At 44.3% G+C, this 26,396-nt stretch overlaps 1 protein-coding gene across 1 annotated transcript in view; it reads right to left on the bottom strand.

Moving 5' to 3' along the window:
- WIPF3 (WAS/WASL interacting protein family member 3) overlaps nucleotides 1-21,447 on the bottom strand; it is a 78,713-nt gene extending 57,266 nt beyond the window's left edge. Inside the window, exons 1-2 of the mRNA XM_073899014.1 lie at nucleotides 21,185-21,447; nucleotides 2,672-2,830 (exon numbers count right to left, since the gene is read on the bottom strand). Coding sequence (XP_073755115.1) covers nucleotides 2,672-2,773 — 102 coding nt within the window. The 5' untranslated portion in view covers nucleotides 2,774-2,830; nucleotides 21,185-21,447. The remainder of the gene's footprint in view (nucleotides 1-2,671; nucleotides 2,831-21,184) is intronic.
- Between the last annotated feature and the right edge of the window lie 4,949 nt (nucleotides 21,448-26,396).

Below are 26,396 nucleotides of genomic sequence, written 5' to 3'. Positions count from 1 at the left end.
GCATGAGAGGGAAGAAGCAGACTCCCTGCTGAGCAGGGAGCCCGATGTGGGACTCGATCCTGGGACTCCAGGATCGTGACCTGAGCCGAAGGCAGTCGCTTAACCAACTGAGCCACCCAGGCGCCCTATAATTAGTTTCTTAAAGAAAATTATTTGAAGTGAAACTAGGTCACAGAGTATAGCCATTTTTTAAAGGGTTTTGATCTATATTAACAAATTGTACTTTAGGGAATTATACCAAGTTTTGTTCCCATTAAGAATTATTAGTGCTTTGTTCCTGATATTTGAGCCAACATTTAAAGAGTACCATCACCATCATCGAAGATGAAAATGGTTTCTCATTGTTTTAATTTGTGTTTATTCAATTAAGTGAGGTTGGAACATCTGTATTTCTTCTACCTGGTCATACCCTGTGCCCATTTTTCTATTCACCCTTTCCATATTGACCTGTAAGAGCTTTTTTTATACGAAGGATGTTAATTCTTTGCCTCTAATATGCATTGTACATATTTTTCCTAGATTTAGAAAAGTGTGTTTTAAAAAAATATTAAAATTTACATGGTTATTTTCCTCCTCAAAAAAATTTAGGAATGGGGGAGGGAAGGCAAAAAAATTGACCAAGGGTAGAATTATTCTTGTTTACTATGAACTTAAGCATCTTTAAAGAAAAAGAATTACCTAATGAAATTTAAAATTTTATTATCAGCACCCAAAATTCTCTCCTGATCTTTGCCACACATGCATATTATACAGCTGATCTCATTATGCACAAAATGTGCATTGTTTTTAATCCATCATTTCATATCTGCTTTGCATAATCAGCACAGTTATAATTTTTAACTAACTCTATGGCATAATTCAATTTTTAATTAACAGCATGACTTAATAAACTTCATTTAGTTCTCATAAACCATTTAAGACCCATTTTTTCACTAGAATAAATAGCATTGCTGTGAACATCCTTGTATAAATTCTTTTTGGTTTCTTTAGGGTTAAATTCTTAAGTCAGTCTCAAAAATAAAACTACTCCATAACCAGAGGAAAAATCATGATGCATTTAGGGTTTTTATTGATCTCTGCCAGAGAACACTCCAGAAAGACTCATTCAACACGTATTGAGTCCCAGGTATTTGAGTGTCACCAGCAGTGTTTAAAAGGGCTTATTTCCCCAAATCTCCAACAATATGGGTTTTGTTGAGTTTATTTATTCTGGCTAAGTTTACAGTGTTGTGGTATCTGAAGTTATTGTAAATGGCACTTCCTTGGTGCTGGCAAGTCTATGCACGAGCCACATGGTTGTCCCACGTATATTTCCTTCACTTACAAACTTCATCTCCTTTATCCCTTGTGGGATCAGATTCAGCAGTGGAACTCCAACACATTTCTATTCTTTCTACACTGGCTGGAGAGCTTTCAGATATAATTCACATTATGTGTTTTCTTTCCACTCTCTTCAAGGGCAAGAGCCAAGTTTCAGGCAGGTCTGTGTCCCTGGCACATCAGATAGGGTCAGCGTGCAAAGCTAACGTCATAGGGGCGGCACCCAGGCATACCCTCCCACTCTCTCCAGGGGAGGAGGGCCGGCGAGGCTCTATTCCTGGCTTCTGCAGACTTGGTTCGTATAATCCCTAGGCAGCCCTGCCTCTGCATTCCACATCCACATGGCATCTGTATCTTTCATTTTCCACCAGAAACAGGAGCTGTGGTCAGTGCTGGACCCGGCTCTCTGTGGTGGCCCGTGGAGGTCAGGCTGAGGGGGAAGAAATGCTCTAGGTTTTCTTCAGAAGAAAGGTTTGTTGTCAGCATTAAGCACAAATACTCTTCTAAGATGAGAGGGGGATGACTGCACCTCTAGGGAAGATTTGGCAAAGTCTGGAGACATTTCTGATAGATTCAATTGGTGATGCTACTGGCATCTAATGGGTAAAGGCCAGGGATGTTCCTAAACCTCCTACAACACACAGAACAGCCCTCCACGACAAAGATGATCATCTGGTCCTAAATATCAGTGGTGTCGAGGTTGAGAAATCTCTGTTCTAAAGCCAAGTAGCTGCTCTCTGGGCCTCTCCTAAGCCCAAACTACTAAACCGAAGAAGAGTATCCAGTAATACAAACTGGAATGGACTGACTTCAGTCTTGTGTAGATAGGGAAATTTCATTTGCGATTTACATTTCACTGCGGTGTTTTCATATGACATTTGCCTCGTGTGGACCCAGAACTAGGCTTCTGAAGCCCAAGCAATGTGACCACCATCCACAGCACCCACCAGGAGCGGACTCCACAGCACCCACCGGGAGCAGACTCCGCAGCACGCCTCGCTGACAGTGCACTTCCCCACAGCCTCTCACCTGAGGTTTCCAGTGAGATGGGAGAGGCAGTTAGGCTCGCGAAGCCTGCACAGAGCAGCAGGGAGGAGAAGAGAAATGATGCAGACGTTTGTACACAACACTGAGGCAGCGGGTGGGAGCTGCTGAGAAATGGGGAGACAGCTACCTGGCCAGGCTGGTTTGGAATCAGACCCTGGAGCCCCCAGAGTCAGCTCCGAAGATGCGCCCTGCCACAGGGGAGCTGGGTGGTGGCTGATTCTCAACGTTTAAAACCCTCTGCTCAAGTGTTTTCAAAGCAGCTTATGCTCAACAGTAAACCAGACTGAACAACAACAGGGCTTACCGGGGGCACTGGCAGTGGGGGAGGGGGAGGAGCCCCTGAGGGTGGGGGAGGTGGAGGCAGAGGAGGAGGTGGTGGTGGTGGTGGTGGTGGTGGCACTGGCATATGTCACAGCGTTGGTGTCTCTTGCTTCTGAATGGTCCCAGGAGAATGGTTTCTGCCCTGAAAGGGAGAAAAGAGACAGTTTTAAATCTGGATGTCTTTATTCACGCACCGCTGATACGTGTCATGCAGACACGTGCATTTAATGGATAGCTTCCTTCTTTCACTTGTCCACTCACTAGTTCGTGCTCTCATTCATTCATTCTTGCAATAACTACTGAAGGCCCCCTGTGAGGCAGGCATTGTGTCAAGTGCTAGGAACAAAAGAAGTAGCTAGATTTGGGCGCCTGGGTGGCTCAGTCAGTGAACATCTGCCTTCGGCTCAGGTCATGATCCTGGGGTCCTGGGATGCAGTGGGGAGTCTGTTTCTCCCTCTATCTCTGCCTCTCCCCCCTGCTCGTGTTCTTGCTAGCTCTCTCTCTTTCAAATAAATAAATAAAATCTTTAAAAGAAAGAAGTAGCTAGACTTCAGAGAGAATTAGGTGATTAAAACTGATTAGCTATTTGTCCCAATATAAATAGAATATATAAATGTCAATGGCGATACCTCATTCCATAACGATTTTTCCAAATAACTGCATTCTATCTCTTTGGCATTAAACTTTCAGTTTTACCATTTCCGATGTAATTTAAAAATATTCTGTACATACTCCCATTTTCCTAAGCAGAGCAAATGGAATGAAATCTAACCTTTCTGAATGTCACGGGCTCAATGTTACTCACGACGCCAGCCTTGAACAACGCTTGCAAAGTGCATTAATCATTTTCCTGCTTCCTTCTCTTCCTTCAGCTCTCACTTTGCTTTTGCTGTTGCTGTGCTGCTGTTTCTATACAATCTGGTACTTGCTACATAGAGGGCTTTGCGGCACAATTCTGCAAATATGGTTATGTTTCAAACAGTTAATATTACAGGATGTCTGATCTCCAAATAAATGTGGTCTTTCTCTGTGGAGTGTGTGTGTGTGTGTCTTAGAACCCACATCAAGACACACTGAAAAAGCTTAAAATATACACTAAAGAAAAACCCCACAGTTTACAAGAATGAGGAAAACCTATATGAGAATCTAACAATTTAAGTGGAAACAGAAATAATCAAACTTAGGCAAGGGTGGTTTTGTGTTCCTTCTGTCTCTGTAGTTAGTGGAAGGTCAGAACAAGGCTTGTGCCCATTTCTTTAGCTTTAAACTCCTGTGGCGTTTGTATTATTCCATGGTAATATTCTTATCTCTTAGAGGCAAAAAGCAATTATGTAACCCGGTACTTTGTTCTTAACCTAGTCCCCTGGATTTTGCTTACTTCAAACATGCTCTCTTTACCTTTGTGGATAGTGGCGGCCATGTGACCGGCTAATCACATTAATTTTCTCTAAGGTCAGTAGTTTAACCCCAATTTTATAGGTAAGAAAAATGACATTCAGAGATACTAAGTATTTTGCCCCAAATCCCACACAGTTAGTAATGGGTGGACCTGGGACTGGAACCCAGGCTTACCAGGTTCTTCTCAACATGATTTTTGTGTGTGTGTGGTAAAATGTACATAATACAAAATTTATTATTTTCATAATTTTAAACTGTACAATTCAGTGGCATCAAGTACATTCACAATGTTGTGCAATCATCCCCACTACCATCTCCAGAATTTTTCATCATCCCAAATAGTACCCATTAAATAATAACTTCCCATTCCTCCTTCCCTTAGTCCCTGGTAACTTCTATTCTACTTTATATTACTGCGAATTTGCTTATTCTAGGTACCTTAAATATAATATTTGTCCTTTTGTGTCTGGTTTATTTGTCTTCAAGTTTCATTCATTTTGTAGCATGTGCCAGAATTTCCTTCCATAATTGCATGTATACACCACATTTTATTTATTCATTCACCTGTTGATGATATTTGGGTTGCTTTCATCTTTTGGGTACCGTGAATATGACTATGAACATTGGTATACAAATATCTCTTCAAGACTCTGCTTTCAATTCTTTTGGGCATATACCTAGGAGTGGAATTGCTGGATCATATGGTACTACCCTGTTTTCAGCAGGGTTAAGAACCCCTAAAATTGTACAAAAATTTAAAGTGGTGGGGCACCTGGTTGGCTCAGTCAGTTGAGCATCCAACTCTTGATTTCGGCTCAGGTCATGATCTCAGAGTCATGAGATCGAGCCCTACATTGGGTTCCTCACTCAGCAGGGAGTCTGCTTGAGATTCTCTCTCTCCCTCTCCCTTTGCTCCTCCTCCCGCTCACGCACTCACTCTCAAATAAATAAATAAATCTTTTTAAAAAATTTAAAGTGGTATAAGATATACATGTAAGTTCAACTTTCATGTAGAAAGAGTCCATGATAGTTTTCATAAGAGTTCCAAAGAGGTTCATGAGCTGATCACTATAGGAGACCACGATTTTCTTATAAAGCATTCCCCTCAAAGTTACTAGCACCTGATAATTTTTGTGTTAACTGTTCTTTCCTTGATAGTAAAACAGAAACAGAAAGACTGAAAAAAATAATACTCATCAGAGTCCAGAGAATAAAACTATACTAAAATTGAGCAGAGGTCCCAGGTGATAGTAGATACTTCTAAGTAGTGTCAATGTTATCTTATTATACAATACAATGACTTGTGTGTATTAGACAATATGTAGAATCAGATAAAGCTGGTATTTTACTGGCTGAATGCCAAAGCAAGTTGGATGTGAGCCCACAGTTTAGTTAGAAAAAATATGAATGATCGGTTATTTGTATTTTAACAATTTCTTTCATAAAAGGCACTGGCTATATCTTTTTGTGATCCTTAATTCAGTGGCAAAATAATTTCAGTCAAAACTTTACAATAGGGATTAAAGGGTTGGCTGAAGTATCACAGAACAAGAGAAAACACAGAGGTCTCATTATATGAGGATTATATCTTTTAAGCAAGACAGATGAGAGGAGACAGAGCTGCTTCCCTTGAAGAACTGGAAAGGGATTAGAAAAGTAACTTTAGAAACTTAAATGTCACTTCTCTAAGGGTTTTGTCAATTATCGAAGGAGAAATGACCACAGGAAGTAATTAAGGGAAACTGTGGCCAAACGATTCATGTAACCCCTTAGCACACAACTGGGTTATATTTCCCAGCGTCCTCTGTGGTTGGATGTGACTATGTGACTGAGCTCTGGCCAACAGAATGAAGGTAGGTGTGATGTCTTCCATGTGTAGGTTGGCCCATAAAGACCTTCTACCCACAGCATTCCTCTCTTCCTCCATCCACTGGCTGGAAGGAAAGGTCCAATGTGTGGGCTCAGCCACAAGGTGTACAGAATCTGGGTTCCTGACTCACCTCTTTTAGGCCATCTGCCAAACACTCGATTGGACTTTACAAAAATGAAAAATAAACTTCTACTGTGTTAAGTCAGGGAGAGTTTGGAGTTAATTTATTAGAGCCACGAATTTTGAAGCTACCCAATACAGGAACTTAATAGAATATAGCCAATTCTCATTATTTGTGGTAGTTATAGTCTATGAAGTTGCCACAGACACTGAGCTAGCAAATACTGAACCACTGCTCTTTACAGAAACAGGGTCAGACTCCTCTGGACATCCAGTCACAAGACTTCTGTGAACTCACTAATATAGAATCTTGTTTTATGTGTGTTTCTGCTTAAAGATACATTATTTAATATATATTTTTGGTACATTAACTTGAACTCATGCCAACAGCATTATACCTCATGCCTGAATGAAGGTTCTCTAACACACATTTTCTCTGTAAGGCACGTCACAGCCTTTTTGTGCTCAACAACACTAGGGAGCACTTCAGCATTATATTTGGGAGGGGCCATTTAAAACAGCAAACTCACCAACAATCAGCACAAAAATTTGAAAAACATGGCACTAAACAGAATGTGCAAAGAACATAGGTTTACAGTATAAGAGCTGGAACAAGACTGCAGAGTCCTGCCTTGTTCCACCTCAGCTGGGAACGCACATGTGCACGGGGCGACTCCAGTTTTTCCCCTACTCTGTACATTTCCTCCAGCAACCATGACAGTGCCCGTGAATACGGACTTTGGGGTTGCAAACAGAGTTCAAGGAGTAGGTGATTAGCAAACTATGGAATCTGTGAATAATGAGGATTGACTCTATAACTTTTTGAAACCCCTAGATGGGCTCAGGACTGCATTAGGTACTTATCATACAGTGTTCTGTTTAATGCCCTCAACGACTCTATGGTAGACACTGGCATTTCCTATGATGGAGAACTGCATTTTGTCTCAGAGACATTACCTCGTTTCTACCAAATTTCAGAAAGAGTACGAGAGATGAGTTAAGGCTCTGGCCTCTCTGATCCAAAACCTCATTTCTTTGTTGTCAGTTTTTTTAAAAAGATTTATTTATTTATTTGCGAGAGATAAAGAGAGAGCACACGCAGAGGGAGAGGGAGAAACAGCCCCTACACTGAGCAGGGAGCCCAATGTGGGGCTCGATCCCAGGACCCTGAGATCATGACCTCAACTGAAGGCAGACGCTTAACTGACTGAGCCACCCAGGTGCCCCATCATTTCTTTGTTTGTTTTTTTTTTTAAAGATTTTATTTATTTATTCATGAGAGGCAAAGGGAGAAGCAGGCTCCCGCTGAGCAGAGAGCCGGATGTGGGACTCGATCCTAGGACCCTGGGATCATGACCTGAGCCAAAGGCAGACGCTCAACCATCTGAGCCACCCAGGTGCCCCCATTTCTTTGTTTTAATAACTTGGTATCATTCAGGTCACATGACTTCTCTGCTTCCATCTGGCAAAGATTTTTAAATATTTCTGAGACCTTCAAGTGAAAGGGACCTCATATAGGTAAGTATAATTTTTCTACTTGCCTCTCCTGAACGGAGGCATCCTTACTGTCCATTTAATTTTATCTTGAGAAATCTGAGAGGAATTAGGTGCCACTGGGCGCTTCTGTCTCGTTGAACTCACTGGAATGATTTTTCAAACTCTAGGATTAAAGGATATTTTTTACGTGTGGGACTGATGGCTGTGAAGGCTTTTTCTTGACAGGTAAAATAATTAAGCAATTACCTAGAGAAGTAGTTGTTAAAATCTGACAGTTAAGAATGCAGAGCTCCAGGAAGTCACAGGCTGTACCCATCAGCTCTTTGAAGCTTTGTGCTCTCCCAACACACTTAAAACTGTTATTTTGCTCTGTAATGTATTTTAAAAAATGCCTAGGATAAAAAAAAAAAGGCCAGATTCTCAAAGGCTCTTTTATATTTTCTCCCGACTCTGAAAAAGAACGTTGAGATGCAGGTTAGATATCCAAGCACCCTTAGAAAGTGTGCAGGATAACAGAACTAATGCCATTTCCACGTGAGACCCCCGAGGACAGGGGACTGTGCTGCTCCTCGAGTCAGACCAGCATTCTACTTATGCCTCTGTTTTTCCCAGCTGGGTGGCCTTGGTCAAGTCACTTAGCCTCTGGGGGACTCATTTGTTTTTTTATCTGTAAACTATCTATAATGCTTAACTCCTAGTTTGTCATCACGACTACCACAAAGACTGTACATGAAAGAGTATTATTACAGAGGTCATGACACACAGCAGACCCTTAACTGAAAGCTATATTTATCGTCCTCACACCACCACCTGCATCACCACAAATAACTACAACAAAAGGTGGAGTAGGACACCTGCCCCAAGAGGGCTGTGGGGCGCTAAGGAACGTCGCCATCAATTCAAACACCAGGAGGGCGGGGGAGGGGCAGTACACAGATGTTTGGTAGAAGCTACTGCATTCTTCAGCAGGTGACAAGGTGGCTACAGGAGGCTGTTCTAGTTAGAGGGAGTAGCACATGAGCAGAGATACAGAAGGGGGTAACGTAAGCAGCCTGGGAGGCTCTGTGTGTGTGGTTGGAGGAGAGAAAAAGCCCAGAATCACAGAGGGGCTGAAAGGACACTACGCTATTCGGCAAGTATCTCTTCTCTTGGGGACGGGTGGACATCTGTCTCATTGTGGCTATCCACCATCTTTGGGACGCTTTTCCTATGCCTGAGGAATTTCGCACAGGAGTCCTGCCTTCCTCAGCGAGAAGCCAGGAGCTCCTTTCCCCAGCATCCCTTGCAGGCAGGGAGCCGACTTGCGACCACTGAGTCAGAGGTGAGGAAAGAGTGGATGGACAAGGTGTGGAGGGGCCCTGGCTCACAGGAGTGACAGCCTGGGTCTGCAGCGGAAGGCTCCCCCTGCAGAGGGAATGCAAGCCCAGTATTGGCCCCATCCTCCCAGTTTTCCCCCAAAGGCCCCAAATCCAGATTTTTGTGGGAAGTCCAGTTTTGGAATGTGTAACTAATTCAAAAAGCATTTTTAAAAATCAGTGGGCCAACAGAACATCCCTGCAGGTCACACAGGATCCACAGACTGCCACAGTGCAACCTCTTACCAGGAGCTAGTGGGGTTGAGGATGTGGGAGTGGGTGATGAACCCTCCCTCCTCCTCTGCTCCCCTTCCTTCCCCACTGGATCCAGAAATAGATGTGGACTGGGCTTGCCCAACTTGTTAATATAAAATGTTCTATAGATATATATACCAGCTGAGCTTTTTCAGAGTGATTTCAGAGAGAAATCGCTTATGGTAAACAATTGTACACACTAGTTGCTTTTGTCAAAACTATACGCTCCCTTTTTTTTCCCCCAAGAGTAATTTGTCAGATTACAGTTGGTCACAAGTAGAATATGTGCCTATTTTAAAAATATAATCAAGAAGGATTACTGCTACTCTTTGACAAAAGCTTCCTTTGCTGGTTCATTTCAATAGGAATTAGAAAATAAAGTTCTCTGTGCACTCATAACTTATGTTTTGTCACTGTCCCATTGAGTCTCTTATTTCTTTGACTATGAAATGGGGGAGGCAAGCAGAGATTTCTCACCTCTGAATTTTTTTTAAAAGATTTTATTTACTTATTTGAGAGAGAGAGAATGAGAAAGAAAGAGAGCATGAGAGAGGGGAGGGTCAGAGGGAGAAGCAGACTCCCCGCTGGGCAGGGAGCCCGATGTGGACTCGATCCCGGGACTCCAGGATCATGACCTGAGCCTAAGGCAGTCGCTTAACCAACTGAGCCACCCAGGTGCCCTCACCTCTGAACTTTTTTTTTTCCAAAGATTTTTTAAATTTACTTGACAGAGAGAGAGACAGCCAGAGAGGGAACACAAGCAGGGGGAGCGGGAGAGGGAGAAGTAGGCTTCCCGCGGAGCACGGAGCCCGATGCGGGGCTCGATGCGGGGCTCGATGTGGGGCTCGATGCGGGGCTCGATGCGGGGCTCGATGCGGGGCTCGATCCCAGGACTCTGGGATCATGACCTGAGCTGAAGGCAGACACTTAACTACTGAGCCACCCAGGTGCCCCACCTCTGAACTTTTAATAAAGGCAATGGAGCCCCATGTGACTGACAACCCATTGCTCACATTATGGTCTCAGCAGGGTACTACAGATCAGCCATTTATTTATCAAAGGTGCCCTGGGGCCAGGAAATCACAACCCACAAGCCCAGGAGCATACAAGGCACAAATAAAACACTTCTCAAAAAATATACGTGGCAAAGTTGCCAAAGCTATAAGGAAAGTAACAACAACAAAAAAAACCTTCTCTCCAGGCGACGGTGAAAATGATTTATGAGTGCTCACTTCTGCTGTCACTTCCTCATTGTGTGATGAGTGAATTCTTTGGGCATTGCCTTCTCCTGGGACTTCCCACCTATAAGATCTCACATCCCACACATCACCTCTCCCAGTTAACACTGTCCTCGTTTAGGCTAAAGGGAAGTTGATACCCTCACTGGTATGTATCCTCAATGGTATAAAAGTCCTGGAAATATTTAGCCTTTTGAGGGAGCTGGGGCATGTTGGGCTGAGTAAGCAGGGAAGCAGGGGGCAGGGGGAGGGAGGATAAAAAACCCTTGACCATTTGTGTTCTAGAGAATAATTAAACAAGTTAGCTCTGATATAGCTGTTACTATGTATGGGATCCTGTTCTTAGAGCTTTTTGTATGTTAACCCATTTAAGCCCCACAACAGCCCAATCAGATAGATACTACTATTGTCCCCATTCTTAAGATGAGGAAATTGAAGCACAGAAATGTTAAGAAATCTACCCAAAGTCACACAGTGAATTAGTAAGGGAGCTGGCATTCAAACCTGGGATGTCTGGCTCCAGAGTCCATGCTCTTAAGCACCATGCTAACTTAAGTGACTTAAAAACACATGGCTTCTACTCTGGAAAATAGTATGGAGGCTCCTTAAAAAGTTGAAAACAGGGGCGCCTGGATGGCTCAGTTGGTTAAACGTCTGCCTTCAACTCAGGTCATGATCCCAGGGTTTTGGGATTGAGCCCTGCGTCGGGCTCTTTAAAGATTTTATTTATTTATTTGACAGAGAGAGAGAGAGAGAGAGAGAGAGAGAGAGCACAAGCAGACGGAGTAGCAGGTAAAGGAAGAGGGAGAAGCAGGCTCCTCGCTAAGCAGAGAGCCCAATGTGGAGCTCCACAGAGAGACAGACAGACAGACAGACACACACACACACACACACACACACACACACACACAGGAATATTACTCAGCCATCAGGAAGAATGAAATCTTGCCATTTGCCAACAATGTGGGTAGAACCACAGGGTGTTATGCTACGTGAAATAAGTCAGTCAGAGAAAGACAGATACCATAGGATTTCACCCACGTGGAACGTAAGAAACAAAACAGATGAACATTGGGGAAGGGAAGGAAAAATAAAATAAGATAAAAACAGAGAGGAAGGCAAACCATAAGAGATGCTGAACTCTAGGAAACAAACTGAGGGCTGCTGGAGGGGGGTGGGTGGAGGGTTGGGGTAACTGGGTGATGGGCATTAAGGAGGGCACATGATGTAATAATCAGCACTGGGTGTTATATGCAACTGATGAATCTCTAAATTCTACCCCAGTAACTAATAATACAGTATATGTTAACTGAATCTAAATAAAGAATTTAAAATAAAAAAATTAAAAATTAAAAAAACACATGGCTTTTATAGTTTTTGTCACATTCACATACCACCTAAACTTACTTTTAATTAAATTCATTTATTTTGCAAAAGAAACTTTAAATTATTACAATAAATGGAAAACCAATATCATCTGCCATAAATAGAAGGTAGTAATAAAAATGAATACAATAATCATTAAAATAAAATGCTATCTATGTACCATCTAAACTCATTTCAGGTTTCCCTGGTGATACCTAAAACTTTGTACTTTGGGAAACAGTGATCTAGAGCGATGCTTCCCAGACTTTAATGGAGAATGAATCGCAGTGGGGGTGGGAGTATGGATCTTGTGAAAATGTAGATTCTGATTCAGTAGTCTGAGTGGGGCCTGAGATTCTATATTTCTAACACGCTCCCAGGTGAGACCAACACTGCTGGTCTGGGGACCACACTTTAAGTAGTTCTAGAATGTAATAAAGGCATAGTGTCCACCCCAGACCTCCTGAATTAGAATATTTGGGGGTATCTTATCAACAAGTGATTTTTGCGCCTGCTAAAGTTTGAAAAGCTCTGTTGCAGAGTATCTAGGATGCTGAAACTCTGTCCCACACCATTGGAAGTTGTGTCCTTCAATGAAAGGCTCCTTTTCTATAGATTCGTTTAACTTCAGCAGGCTGGATCCATGAAAATGGCATACTGTACTTAGAATTGGAACTCACACACAAACGTGAAAGGGAAACCACGCTGAGTGCCCATTCACATCTCGCCTCGGTGATGGGAAGGAGTTCTAACATCTGGGAAACACCACCCTGATGAGAGCAGCTCCTGAAGGTGAATCTACTCAGCCCTGATCAGACACTGTAGTTAAGTATCTGGTGAAATGCTGAAAGGATTAATGCAGTCTTGCCTATGTGATTTCTAAAATGAAGACACACTTTAACTACAATCTAATATGAAACCTAGCAAGTCACGCCTACAATGACTCATCAATTGGTTTCCTTTTATAAGACTCTTATTGAAACGCAAATTTGTTTCCAGATCATTCATCAAACTTGTTATGATAGTTGGACAGTATTTGGCGAAGGGGAAAATGGAGCTATTGATAATATTTATCATTGACTTGGGCATTTAAATTATAGCTAAATGCCACGAAAATCACTGTGTGTGCCGTTCCCAAGGGTGAAAGGAGAAAATATTGTTTTCCTGTTTTTCTTTTTTTTTTTTTTGCTGCCTTTGAAACTAAAAGAAGAACTAGGCTTATTAAAAATACGTGATATTAATCACACATTTATAAGTAAGCTTCATTTTATATAACAGCTATGCTTCTGAAGAAGGGCATCTCTAATTTTGGAAAATTGAGGTATGCTTTAAGTATATAAAAGGAGTTTATTATGCAATGGAAACCCGTAATCAATGTTATAAAATAATGAGTCATTTTACACAATAAATTGCCACCTCTTTAATTAATTTATTTGAGGATGTTAGATTTTATGAGGAGGGTGTTTTTTACTTTCTAAGGATAAGGTGGTAACTTTTCACTTAGGATAGTGAGCCCTCCTGAAAATGATTTTTTGAGAATCACTGAGGAGATAATGTGAGGACAGGAGGTGGCCCAGGGTTCAAGGCTACAAGACAAATCTTTCCTTTTCAAGTTTCACTTCTGAGACTAAGTACTTTCGCCTTATTTGTACTGCTCCAGCTTGGGCCAGAGAAGTACTAAGCAGATTCTGGTGCCTCTAGTCTCTCGTCCACCTCGATGTTCTGCTAGAACCTCAGACAATCTGCTGCAAGGAGCCACCCTCATCTCTCACTAGGCAGATCCCTTCCTACGGCAGCAAGCACAGTTCAGTGACAGCCAAGTGACATGAGGCCCCACCCCTCAGGCCTCAGGGCACACGCTCCTTTCGTGGCTCCTTTCGGTGGCAGCAAGTTCCACATCTCATCCTCCACTCTGTTCTACGCACCGAGACTTTACCCACACCACACTTGCGACATTTTCTTACATACCTTTTCTTTATATGCCTCTTTGTCCATGTTATTCAGGCTGCATATCATAGCATCTGCCACCTGAGAAATTCCTACTGATCCCTTAAAACACACTCGGGTCCCAGCTTCTCTGCAGAGCGTTCCTCCTCCCTTTGGCTGAGTTAACTGCACGCTGCCGGTGGGCATGTAAAATGGTGCAGCTACTTTGGAAAAGTCTGAAAGTTCCTCGAGATGTCCAACAGTTATCATAAGACCCACCAATTCCACTCCCAGGTATCTACCCAAGAGAAATGAAAACATATGCCCACACCAAAACTTACATGTGAGTATTTCTAGTAACATTGTTTGTAATAGCCAAAATGTAGAAACAACCCAAATGTCCATCAACTGGATCATCAGTGGATAAACGAAATGGCCATGGGAGGAAATATTATTTGGCAATAAAAATGAGGGAAAGACTGATACATGCTATAGCATGGATAAACCCAAAAACCATTATGCTGAGTGAAAGAAGCCAGTCGCAAAAAGCCACATTCTATATGGTCCCATTTATATGAAATATCCAGAATAGGTAAATCCACAGAAGTAAAAACTAGATTGGTGTTGTTAGGGCTGAGGAGATGGAAGATGAGGAGTTACTGCTAATGGGTTTCTTTTTGGGGTGATGAAAATGTTCTGAAATTAGATGATGGTGATGGTTGCGTGAATATTCCAAAAACCACTGAACTCCACAATTTAAAAGAGTGAATTTTATGTTATGTGAATTATAACCCAAGAAGGCTGTTGTTACAAAAAACAATTGGTGCAACATGATTAGTTTCAGGCAAAATAGAATCCAGGGCAAAAAATATTAACAGAAATATATGGTGGCTCTGGAAACGTGAATTAATTGCTTCCATGGGTAATGGACACGTAAACAGCATAAGAAACCTCTGAAGCAGACCTTCCATGGTTGAAGGGAGTGAGGAGGGTTTGAGCAAAGCTTTGCCACCAGCACACGTGCCACACACATGAATTATAGGGAGAAGTAGCAAATAGGTAGACCAATTTGGGGATCCACATGAGCGAGGGTGGATATTTATTGCATTAGAATCACGGTAAATGGGATAGAACCAAAACTATTAGTTTGGATGTCTGGAATGGGGGAGAAGAATCAGCCCAGGATAACCCCACTGCTCCTTGCCAAGACAAGCTAGTTAGTGTTAAATAAGGGGTATGGGAGAAAGTGTGTGTCTGGTGGGGAGGGGCATAGACGGGCAGGGAGAAGTGGGTTTAATTTGAAGCATATGAGGTGCTTTTGGCAAATGGAAATTTAGATCTGACATTTAGGAAAGAATCAGGACTGGTGATAGTGATTCAGGAATTGTTACATAAGGCAGTTGGGCATGTTTCATTCTCTCATGCTAATTGTATGAAGATCTGGAAATGCATAACATTTTAAACCACTGAGTTGCCTTCCGTAACTACTAATTAAGTCAGGGACATGGCTAATAATGGCAGTTAGTCAGGCGGCTGGTCCTGCTAATTGCCTATTCAATAACCATTCCCTCTTCTTCCTCATAGCAAAACCCCTAATTTGTGGGTGGGGAGATGGCAGTTGCAATTTACCCAGCTAAAAATATTTGATTTCTCAGACATCCTTATATTTTGAGCAACCTTGTGACATCATCTTGGCCAACAAGATGTAGGTGGAAATAGCTAGGGAGGGCATATCTTTCTGAATAAAAAGGTAACACCTCCCTAATGGAAGGGCATGCACTCTGGATATCTACACCTTCCTTTTCTTTCTGAGTGTAAGCCCAGAGATACAGCAGCCATCTTGTGACCATGAGGCAACCAGATGTAAGATGAGGTCCTACAGACTAAGGACGGTGAATCAGGAAGATGGAAAGCATTGTTTGAGCTCCTGCATCAGCCCTGAACTGCCCTTCTGGGGAGTCTAGTCTGGTTCCATAAGACAAATAAACTTCTATCTGTTTAAGCCAGATTCTGATGTATACATGGTTTTTGTTTTGTTTGTTTGTTTTGGGTAGCTGAATGCAATCCTAACTGATATAAGTCACATTTGAACTAATATATATTGAATATATATATTAGTGTTATTGTATACATTAGTATTATATTAGTATATCACACACATATAGCGAGACTATAAAGACATGACCATTTCAATTACTAAAAAGAAAGTTTAAAAACAAAATATTCTTTTTTTTAAAAGATTTTATTTATTTGAGAGTGAGAGAGAGAGAGAGCAGGGGGAGGGGAGGGGAGAAGAGAGAGAGGGAGAAGCAGACTCTCTACTGAGCAGGGAGCTGACATGGGGCTCGATCTCAGGACTCCAGGATCGTGACCTGAGCCTAAGGCAGATGCTCAACCAACTGAGCCACCCAGGCTCCCCCAAAATATTGATTCTTACTACCAAGAAGTCCTGAAAGCATTAAGGGGCTTGAGAGGTAGTATAGAGCACTGGATTTTTCTTTTTCCAAATAGTGTGATAAAATGTGCAGCTAATATGGGACTACCGTATTAAGAAAATTCATCAATACACACTCTATTAATGAGCATATGTGCATGAAATACCCTTCTAGATGAGGTAAACTGAGCTGGCACATTTAAATGGCTTTAGCCAAAATGAATGTTCTTAAAGATAGGATTGTTCACATGACTCTCACAAGAATTATAATCTGTGGAAGAAAGAACCTTTCTACTCCCCCAGGCCCTCAGTGAACATATCTAAGAGAATAGCATGTCCTCAAACCTCAGCTTCTGGCCCTTCACAGAAGAGCTTTGGCTGGACTTGCTCTGGGATTATATCTCCGGAACTGCAGTCCATAATGTTCTAGGAAACATTTATTATTGCCTTCTACCACAAAACTTCTATTGTTTTCATGGCAGGGACCACGTGGAACACTTAGATCTCTATGGCAACAGTGATTGCTTTGAAGACCTGCCAGGAGAAAGTTATCCCAGGTTTTAGGACCCAGAAAAGCTGTGCAACTGATCTGTTTTTATCTCATGGCCACTGTGGATCAAGTAACTATTTGTGTTGTCCTCTATGTTTTGGCTACTAGGAGGCTCTGACAAATTTTTAATCCTCTCTCCAGAAACTACACTAGACTTTAGAGTAAACTCATCTCTAGAAACTCCCTGCACCTTCTGATATAGTCTTACTCTCTGAACTACCTCTGATTTTCTCTTGCTTCCCAGTGTGTGTGTTCTCTTTACCCTGGTTTCATTCTCTATTAATTTTATGTTTACTATTTGTTTTCGTAAACTCCTCAAACGCCTTATGGAATAGGAAGTATTTTAGGCGAACAACTTTTAAAAGCATCAGATAATGGCAGCTATTTTATTGACCATTGCTATGAAGGAGGTACTGTTCTCAGCCTTGAACCTCTTATTTACCCTCAATATGAGATAAGTACTCTGAATTACAAAATTTCTACAAAAAAAGAAATAATAATATTGAATTTCTCAAAGAAGCAGAGACCTTCTGATTTTATAGGCTGAGCTTAGATCCTTCAGCTTTAAAGGAGATTCTATCATACATCTTGTCTTTGAAGTCATGCCTGATGATCCATGTCAACAGAGGGGAATGAGACAGTAAAAGTCAAAAAGGCAGATAATCCAAAAATAATTGACTTTTGCTTTTAGAACATAGAGGTTTTCATTCATTCACTCACTTGTTCATGCAGTACTCATCATGTGCCATGCATGGTCAGGTTCTGGGAACAGAGGTGAAGCAGACAAGTACCTGCCCTTCAGAAGCTCAGCCGCAATAAGCGAGAGTCAGGGAGGCAAAGGGTACCTTGGGGTTATAAATGGGCTGATAGCAGACCAGAGCAGGGTGTGACATGATCATTCTATGACCAAATTAGTCCTTGGTCTCTATGTCACAGTTGACAATGGGAGTAAGAGGAATCAGCTCCTTTGTAGGGCTATTGTGATGATTTCGTACATATAAAGCTCTTAGCCTAGGCTGGCATGTACCGTCTGTTCAGCGCGTGTTAGCATTTAGCTCCTAAGGCACAGTGGACAGCAGCTCGGCCATCTTGCTTTGTCACACACACATACTCATGTGGACACATGTTCTCAGAAGCTCAAGAACTGAGGCTGGCTACTGCTTCCTCTGAGCTTCTCCCTAGGAGCTCTTTTCTGGATGTCATCATCTCAGATTCAGCATCTTCTGAAATATATCACCCCCACACGGTGAATACTCCTTCAAGTTGGCGCTTGAAAATCTTCCACGGTACCTGGTCCACACAATGCCCGCCCAGCATTTTCCCCACATTTGCTCTGCTTCGCTCTATCTCGTTGGCACTTCAACACGGCAGGTAACTACACGATTCCCCTGCTGCATAATGGATCAGGTTCCCACTTGAACAGGTCTAAGACCCAACTAGAACTGCAAAACGGGAGTCTCAAGTGCGTTACTGGCTGAAGCCGGTAAGAAAACCTATGTGCTGCACCTGTTCAGCATCAGCTGGAAACAGTACGTCTCTTCAGTTCTGTGCAGTGGCTAAATAAGAAGTAACTAATCATTTTCTCACCAATCCTAACTCATAGTTAATCGTTCCCTCTCCAAGTTTGTTTTGTCATGCTATCAGCAAAGTCAGTCAAACATTACGATTCCTTTCTAAATATTCCAGCCGCCAGATGGCAGGAACACTACTGTGACAAGGCAAAACTCGCCTAAAGATAACTTCATGATGCATAATCATGCTTGATGGCACTCAGCTAAGCAGATTCACCCAGAGATACCTCTTTAGTTGCCCCACTTAACCCACGTTCTTTACACCAAAACTTCATAATTCCAAGAATAAGGCAAACATTCAACCCTGCAATACGAAACTGGCTGGTAAAACAAACACGTTTCTACTTTTCTAAGGTCTGAATTTTTGGCAGAAATATAAAATCCTTAGAAGACCACACATTAGCATAAGGTTTCTCTTTAGATATAATGTTACTGTACCTTAAAGTTTCAAACATTTCTACACCAAATTTAACGTATATTTACATGTTGGCTAGAAAACAACTTTCCCTCCTCTGCCGAGTTATTTCTGTAGAGTGTGTGGTTTTTTGTTGTTTTTGTTTTTACTTAAGCGTTAAGAAAAGTATCTTTGTAAATTTTAGGATGTAGGAAAGTTGACTGTTCCTCCCTGGAGAAAATTCTACTAGAGTTAATCATATTTTGGTTTCTCATACCTTTGCTAGGTTATATTATTCATTGTGTGTGTGTGTGTGTGTGTGTGTGCGCGCGCGTGCGCGCGTGTGTTTGAGTAACCACAAAATCACAACCTGTTCTATATGGTTTCTGAACAATAAATCTCCTAAAAAGAGCGTTGGCAAGCTAGGCCAGCTGGCTTTCTTCTGTTTCTAAAACTGTATGTTCTTAGACACACACGCTTCCTCCATCCCTTCTGCTGCTGGCTAACTTCAGTCTGTGACAAAATCTCACACGCACAATTATATGAAAACAACAGAGACTCCTGGAAAGGAACACAGAGGGGGCAGGGCAGGAAGCCAACCCTGAAGTCTCTTATCCCCACTTCAGGTAGCTGAAAATTGTCTGTTTACGGCGGTATGTACAGAACTTGAAGTCTGTGTACCCAGGTTCTTAATCCTGGCTTCCCTGAGTAAGACATTTAGGGCATTTTAAAAGTGTGTGACTTTTTATTTGCTCATCTGTAAAATTGGCAGAATAACAATATCTCCCTTAAAGAACTGTGACTCCCAGGAGGTGATGTTCATACAGGCATTTGGAAAAGCCCTCTGCAGCATATGTTTCATTTCCTGTTATTTCTCAACTTTCTTTTCTTCCCCTGTCCTTTTCTTTTTTCTTTTCTGATTGGGTTTTTGTGGTTTTTAAATGTATCTCTAAAATGCACTGCCTGGAAAATGCACTAATCTGTGTGCTACCACAGTGAGTGGATTTTTAGCATTAAATTTGTATTTACTTTTTTATCGAGGTAACACATAAGTCAAGTGCACAAATCTCAAGGGAATGACTTCATAAATATATGTGTACACCCGTGGAGTCACTTAGTAAGGCAATGGAGGGAGCATTTCTAATACCCCAGAAACCCTCCTCATGCCCTGTCCAGGTCATTACAAGGCGCAAAGGCAACCCCACTGCTAACCTGTATTGTCATGATTAGTTTTGCCTAAAGTTACAAAAATAAACAAACACACAAAAAACCAACTCAGGGAAGGTTGGGGTCCCAGTGATAACTCCTACAGCGGACCATAAGAAATGTACTTCCAACCCTCCTTCTGAAGCAATAAAAGATTTTGTAAATAAGGAGAGGGGCTTGAACTTTCTAAATCACATGCATCATGCAGAACAAGGTCCTCATTTTGTAGCTAATGACTCCTGGGGAGGCGAAGTGACAGCCCAACTTCCTGCTACAGAGTAATTCTGCTTCCAAATGTTGCTGTCACAAAACAAAAAGATCCCGAATGTGAGGGATGCTGCCGGGGCATCCCAGCGAGCCGGGAACAGCTCTCCGGGCCTCTCCTAGTAGAACTTTCCAGGGAGCAGCGTACACTCGGTCCCCACGCGGCTCCAGCTCCCGCTGCAGGCACACCCACGCGGCTGGCACGCCACGCTCAGAAGGCACTGTTCCCGCGAGCCTATGCGTGCCTGCCCACAGGGGCAGGGCTTGTTCCTCACACCCCCTTCCCAAGTGCCCGCTCCCACACCCCTGCTCCCCTCCGCCTCCGGGGTCTGCGGGGAGGGTCAGTCTCTGCCACCTTCTCGGACTCCTTCAAGGGACTTTACACCCCATGTGTGGCCACATCTAAATCTCTGGAGCACAGCCAGCGACTGACCTCAGGGGCCTGGAGATGAGCACTGGGAGGGGAGTCTTGAGACTTTCTGTTAGGTCCCAGCTAGGTCACCACGCACAAGCTGTGTGACCCTGGGCAAGTCACTTCACACCTCCGGGACTGGCTTCCTTGTTGTGGGGACTGGCTTCTGTATCCCCAAAGCCATCTCCAGTCCTGCCATGTCCTAGCTCTTCTTTACTCCGCCCCAGCTCTTCCTGAGACTGCCCCCTCCTCAGGGAGACCCCAGCCTTTTGTTCTGGGCGGGGCGGGGGGGGGAAGCGGGGAAGGGAGAGCTCGGTGAAACCCAGGCCGGGCAGCCTGGGCTCCAGGAGCCGCTCACTGGACAGTCGGGTCAGGAGAAGTCACTAGGCAACCCCACGGTGACCGCGTTCCCTCCGCAGTCGCGTTACCGCCCGGCTCGGAAGGCTCGGCGCTGCGGGCAGCGGGGTGGGGGCGGGGATCCCAGGACACCCGCGCGCGCGCGGCACCCCCGTCCGCGCCGCGGGCCCCTCCGCCCCGGGACCGGCCCGGGCGGCCGCTGCCCCAGCGCGTCACCACACCCCCAAGCCACCTCCCCACCCCCCAAGCCCGGCACGGACCCGGACACGCGCGCGCACCGCTACCTGCAGCTAGCTGTGCCGCGGGCCGGAGGGGTTCAAGCTCCGGCCGACGTCCCCGCCGCCGCCGCCGCCTCCAGGCTCCGGGCTCCGTGTGGCAGCCCGGGTGCTCCAGGCGCCGCCGCCGCGGCCACACTGCACTCGGTGCCGCTGAGCTCGCTGCTCCTGCGCTCGGTGCGCCCCGCTCCCTTGTCGCCGCCGGCTCTGGGGCTGCCGGGACGCGGAGGCGGGGCCGTCGCCCCACCTGCTCCGCGGGCTACTGCCCCTGCCGCCGCCGCCCAGCGCGCAAGGACGCGGCCCGGCGGGCGGGGCGGCTCTGGAGCCCGGGGGCGGGTCCCAGCGGCAGGGGCGAGCCTCTCCCGGTGCGCGCCCCGAGCCCGAACCGCGGACGGAGGGGGCCTGAGGCACCGCCACGCTGGGAACACGCCACTGCTTCACCAGTTTACTCGACGACATCGGGAATCCCTCTTATGCTGCAGGAGGCGTCATAAGCTGTGGTGACAAAAGAGAGTACAAAAATCACCTTTTGCCCTCTCAGAGTTTCACGGTCTAGAAAGGGAGACTAACGGGCAACTACAGTCCAGAACTAAGAGGGTGCGGTAGCGGAAGTGGCACCCGATCCAGACTTGGGGGAGGTCAGGGAAAGCTTCTTCAGGAGGCGATGGCTAAGAGACATCAGCTAACTGAAAGATGAGCATGAATTAGCCAGGTGAAGGAGGGCCTGGGGAGGTAGACGGTCCCAGGTGGAGCCTACGGGGCAGAGGAAGCCGACTGTGTTTTTGAAAACTGAAATGTTTGAGCCGGAAGGACTTGGTGCGGCCGGCACATCCCCGTCACACTTCACGTCCAGGCCCCCTAGAACATGCAGAAAGTTTGTGTCTAAGGCCGGATATGTTCCTCTAGGTGCAGTGCTCCTTTGGTGAGGATTTCCTACCTCCCATGTCCTGGACCTTCCTACTGGTGGAAGAGCTAAGAGGATACTCAGGGACTGTTCACTCAGCCCTGCAGTGTTTGAACATCTACTAGGAGCCAGGCCCTCTGCAGGGTCCTTAAGGTATGCTGGCGAGGGAGGCAGGGTCTCTAACACTAAAGGAACTACTGCGCTGGAGCAGAGGAGAGACCTGTGCTCAGCGTTGTGCCAAGGCTTGTGTGAAATGCATGGGAACACAGGGAAAGAAGCAGTTAATACCAGCAGGAAGGATCTCACACATGGGTTGCAACCCATCTTCAGGTTCAGATTCTGTAGGAGCTGCTGTCAAAGTGTGTTCCCACGCAACCCTTAGGTGGTTTCTTAATTACTCATGTTCATAGCAAGGATAAATAATTCACTCCGGATGTCTTTCACTCCTGGGTTGTCAGGAACATGGGTTTCCGTTAGATTTAGGTGAATAAGGGCATATGGGTAGTCAGTGGAAGACAATGAGGTACATGCTTCCTGCATATTTGTGCTGTGTTCCTCCTGCCTTTCTTCCTTTAGAACCAATAAAATGATCATGGGTATAAAATCTGAAAACCTGTGCTCAAGCTAAAATTCAGAAACAATTTTGCACAGGTGAACACTATTTTAAAAAAACCTGAAACATAATCGGACAAGACACTCTTCCGAATCCTTAATGCTTGTTCTCATTAAACACATAATGGCTAAAATTCTAATCTTTCAAGAGGGAAGAAAAGATAAGTTAGCAGAGAAGACATTTCCATAAGGCCAGAGAGTTCCCAAAGGGCTTCTGCTGAGTGGCCCACGCAGGAGCTAGTTGAATGAATAGGCTGCTGGTTCTGTTATTCCATTTCCCATGTTCCTATGCCTGAACACAAATGGGATGCCTAAGGATGCTGCAACCAGGTGACAACTAAGAGACAATGAACACAAAGCCACAAAGCTAATATGACTAGGATGACTGAGTGAAAAATAGCATGGTACTGCTGGGCATTCGAGGCAATGCCAGCAACAGCCCACCTCTGAATTTTTTGCCATGTGAGAAAAATAGTCCCTGTTTGTTTAAGCCACTAGACTGGGTTTTCTCTTCCTTGCAGCCAAACGGACTCCCAACTGCTACAATGACCTGGTGAAGGGCAAATGTCTCTTCTCCTCCCACTGCTCACAAATGCCTGAAATAGCTCACCTTTCATACCTTCTACTTGTAAACGTGTATTTCCATCTGCTGTGACTTCCTAAGCTTGTCAGGAGAAAGGCCTAGAGGCATTGTAAATGTTTTATACATGTATCCACATCAATTCTTCAAGTGTTTATGAGCAGCTATTACATGGTGATAACGTACTGGTTCTGAGGGTGCAAAGATGAATTCACAGCCTTGCCTCTAGGGAGCAAACAGCTTAGTAGAGTACATGAGCTTGCAAATAGAGTTTTACAGTTCTATGAGAGAGGAGTTTGCCTTGGATAGAGAGGTAATACAGGAGAAGAAATTATGAGCTCTGTGTGGTGTGAGGAAGAAGGGAGACAGTAATACCTGGGCTGGGCTTCCATGGAGGAACTGGAGTTTTCCCTGTCAGAAATTGGGGAAGGGAGGCCATTTCAGAGAAGAGAATGTCTGACAGAGCTTGGCGGTCCAGGAGCCCCAAACTCCACATGTCTGAAACCACACTCAGGGTCTTTCCTCCCAAACCTATCCTGTTCTCAGTGTTGCCCGTCTGCCCACATGCCCACCTGGCCCACCCAGCAATTTCCTCAGCTGCCTTTCCCTCATCACTCCTCCCCAAGGTGGATTTCATCTCTTGGGTCTGTCTGGTCTTACCCACGGGCACCAGGGCCCCCTCTCCCCAGTGCTTCCACAGCAGCCTCCCAGCTGGTCACTCTGCAACGTGCTGCTTCTCTCTTCCAGACCTTTCTCCACAGTGTGGCCAGAGAGATCATATTGAAACCCAAGCTGATCTTATTAACCCCCATTATCTGTAGTTTAGTGACTTCCCTTTGCTCTGATAATAACAACAAAGATCCTGAGCTTTGTCTGAAGGCCCTCACTGTCTCCAACACTACTTGTTCAAGCCTCTCCCCCATCTCTTTTCTCTAGCCCTGTGGGCCTGCTTTCAGATCCTTGAGCAGGGAACATTCTTTCTTGTCAAAGGCCCTATGCACAGGCTATTCCTTCTTTGTAGAGAAGATCACCCAAATGACCTCCTCTTCATTTTTCAGATCTCAACTAAACTTCGCCTGGATCTTGACTAGGTCAACTTCTCCTATTATAAGCTCTCATAATCCTGTGTAACTTTCTTTTGCAGCATTCATTACACTTTTAACAATGCCTTTAAACAGCCACACTGTCCCAAAGGGCAATAAGGGGATAGTTCACTATCTAGGATGCAGTTAAATTCCATCATGCTGCCTCTACAAAATCTGCTGTTCCAGAAGGTGCTACACACACAAAAAGGTTGAGATCTACCTTCCTCACTTGTGGGGTGAGAAGAGAGGAAGGTCAAGGTGCATGGAGAACATAGGGCTTTACTGAACAGGCAGAGAAAGAAGAGCCAGCCCACAAAGGAGAGGGGGGAGAAGGGAGAGGGCAGGGCAAGAGCTCAGAGCAAGGGGGCATAGAAACCAGGCAGAGAGAAAACATGGTCAATAGTGTCATACTGCATGGGAGTCACGTTGAAGGGCCAAAAAAAAAAAAAAAAAAAGAACCAGCAGAGAAAAGGGTCTCAAGATTTAGGAAAGAGAGGGAGTAGGAAATGGAGCCAGGACTTCTCCAAAGTACCTTCATAGACCTGTTCTTCAAGAAACTGAGAAGTAATCTGCGGAACAACATTTCACCAAGTTTTCAAAACTATTGATCCTTCTAAGTAAATATATAAAATAACATAAAAAGTCTTCATCTCAGAGCCCAATGATGTGGATTCAAGGTTGCATCAACTAGCTGTGTGATGTTCACTAGCTTGTCAGATCCCCCAAATATTAATTCTTTTATCTACAAAATGAGTGTAATAATTTCTGCCATGCCTCAGAGTCATTGTCAGAATACTAAGAGGTGAATTCTGTGAAATTCAAAAAATTGAAAGCACTTTGTTTCACTAATAAGGGCCATAGGAATGGAAGGAACTTTACCTGTTTACTGCACCATATTTTTAAATTAATCTGTACTTATTGGAAATACCAACTAAAAGAAATTATTATTCAAAATGAACGATGTTACTGGTAACTGTTCTCAGTTTTACAGACTCCCCCATGCTAATTTCAGAGTATTTCCCTTTATCCAAGGTACACTGCGGGTGAAGGGGCAGTCAATGTGGTGTAGGAGGGGCGTGATGGACCCTGTGAGTCCCTTCCTCACTTCTATCCGGGTCTGTCACACTGCTAAGATTCGTTTTTCTTCACCTCTTGTTTCTTGGCTCTTCTGTAGCCAACATGGTCCATTATCTACAAGGCAAACTCCACTTTCAGCTTCTTTGTTGAAATTGTCATTCAGGTTCTAGTGATTACAATTTACCAAGGGCTTTACCCAGTGTTATCACAATGCTCATCCAAACAAGCTGAGGGTGTGGTCGCCATAGTTGAGATTTTGGCGTGGAAACGTGATGGGGTCTTGAGAGTCTCTGGGCTGGTACGGAGTCGAACTGTGAGAGGAAATGAATCCTGCGCCACAGGACTCTTGTCTCTCTGCCCAGCACAGTGCCTGGTACAGAGCAGATTCAGTGAATGCATGACTATAGGAATGACTCATCACCATCTCTGCGTGGTTGTGCCACTGTAACCTCCATCCTGGTAAGAGCTACCATGTCATACTAGAAGCCGTGTAAAGTGGAATTTACCCTCCTTCTGGATCACTGGTTTCTGTTAATGGTACTATCACTCACCGATGATCTCAAGGCAAAAACCTGGTTCATCCTAACCTTCTCCCTGACTTCCACCACCACACCCTGGTCCATCACAAAACCCTGTCCATTCTGCCTCCCAGACACCTGGTCTACTGCCACCATCTCCAAACTGGTGTCTCTAGCTACAGTGTTCTTCCCGTTCCTCCCAACTGTTCTCTATTCTGCATCCATAGTGATTTTTCTAAAGGGAACATTTTAATCATCTAATTTGCCTGCTCAAATCCTTCAATTGCTCTTGTTTGACCTCAAGATAAGGCCTAGATAACTTAGTATTGCCTATAGAGCCTCCCAGATTTGCCCTCCCACATCATCTTCCACTCCTTGTCTTCTGTTCTGTATTATGCTGTGCTCCAGCTATCCAGAAGGACTTGGGACCCCTTGGATTCCCCAT

Source organism: Callorhinus ursinus, unplaced genomic scaffold, assembly GCF_003265705.2.
Source record: "Callorhinus ursinus isolate GAN/ISIS: 27379988/994484 unplaced genomic scaffold, GSC_fseal_2.0 scaffold12, whole genome shotgun sequence".
NCBI classification, from domain to species: Eukaryota; Metazoa; Chordata; class Mammalia; order Carnivora; family Otariidae; genus Callorhinus; species Callorhinus ursinus.
Note: the sequence above shows the minus strand (reverse complement) of the source record. Positions and strands in the feature narration are given on the sequence as shown.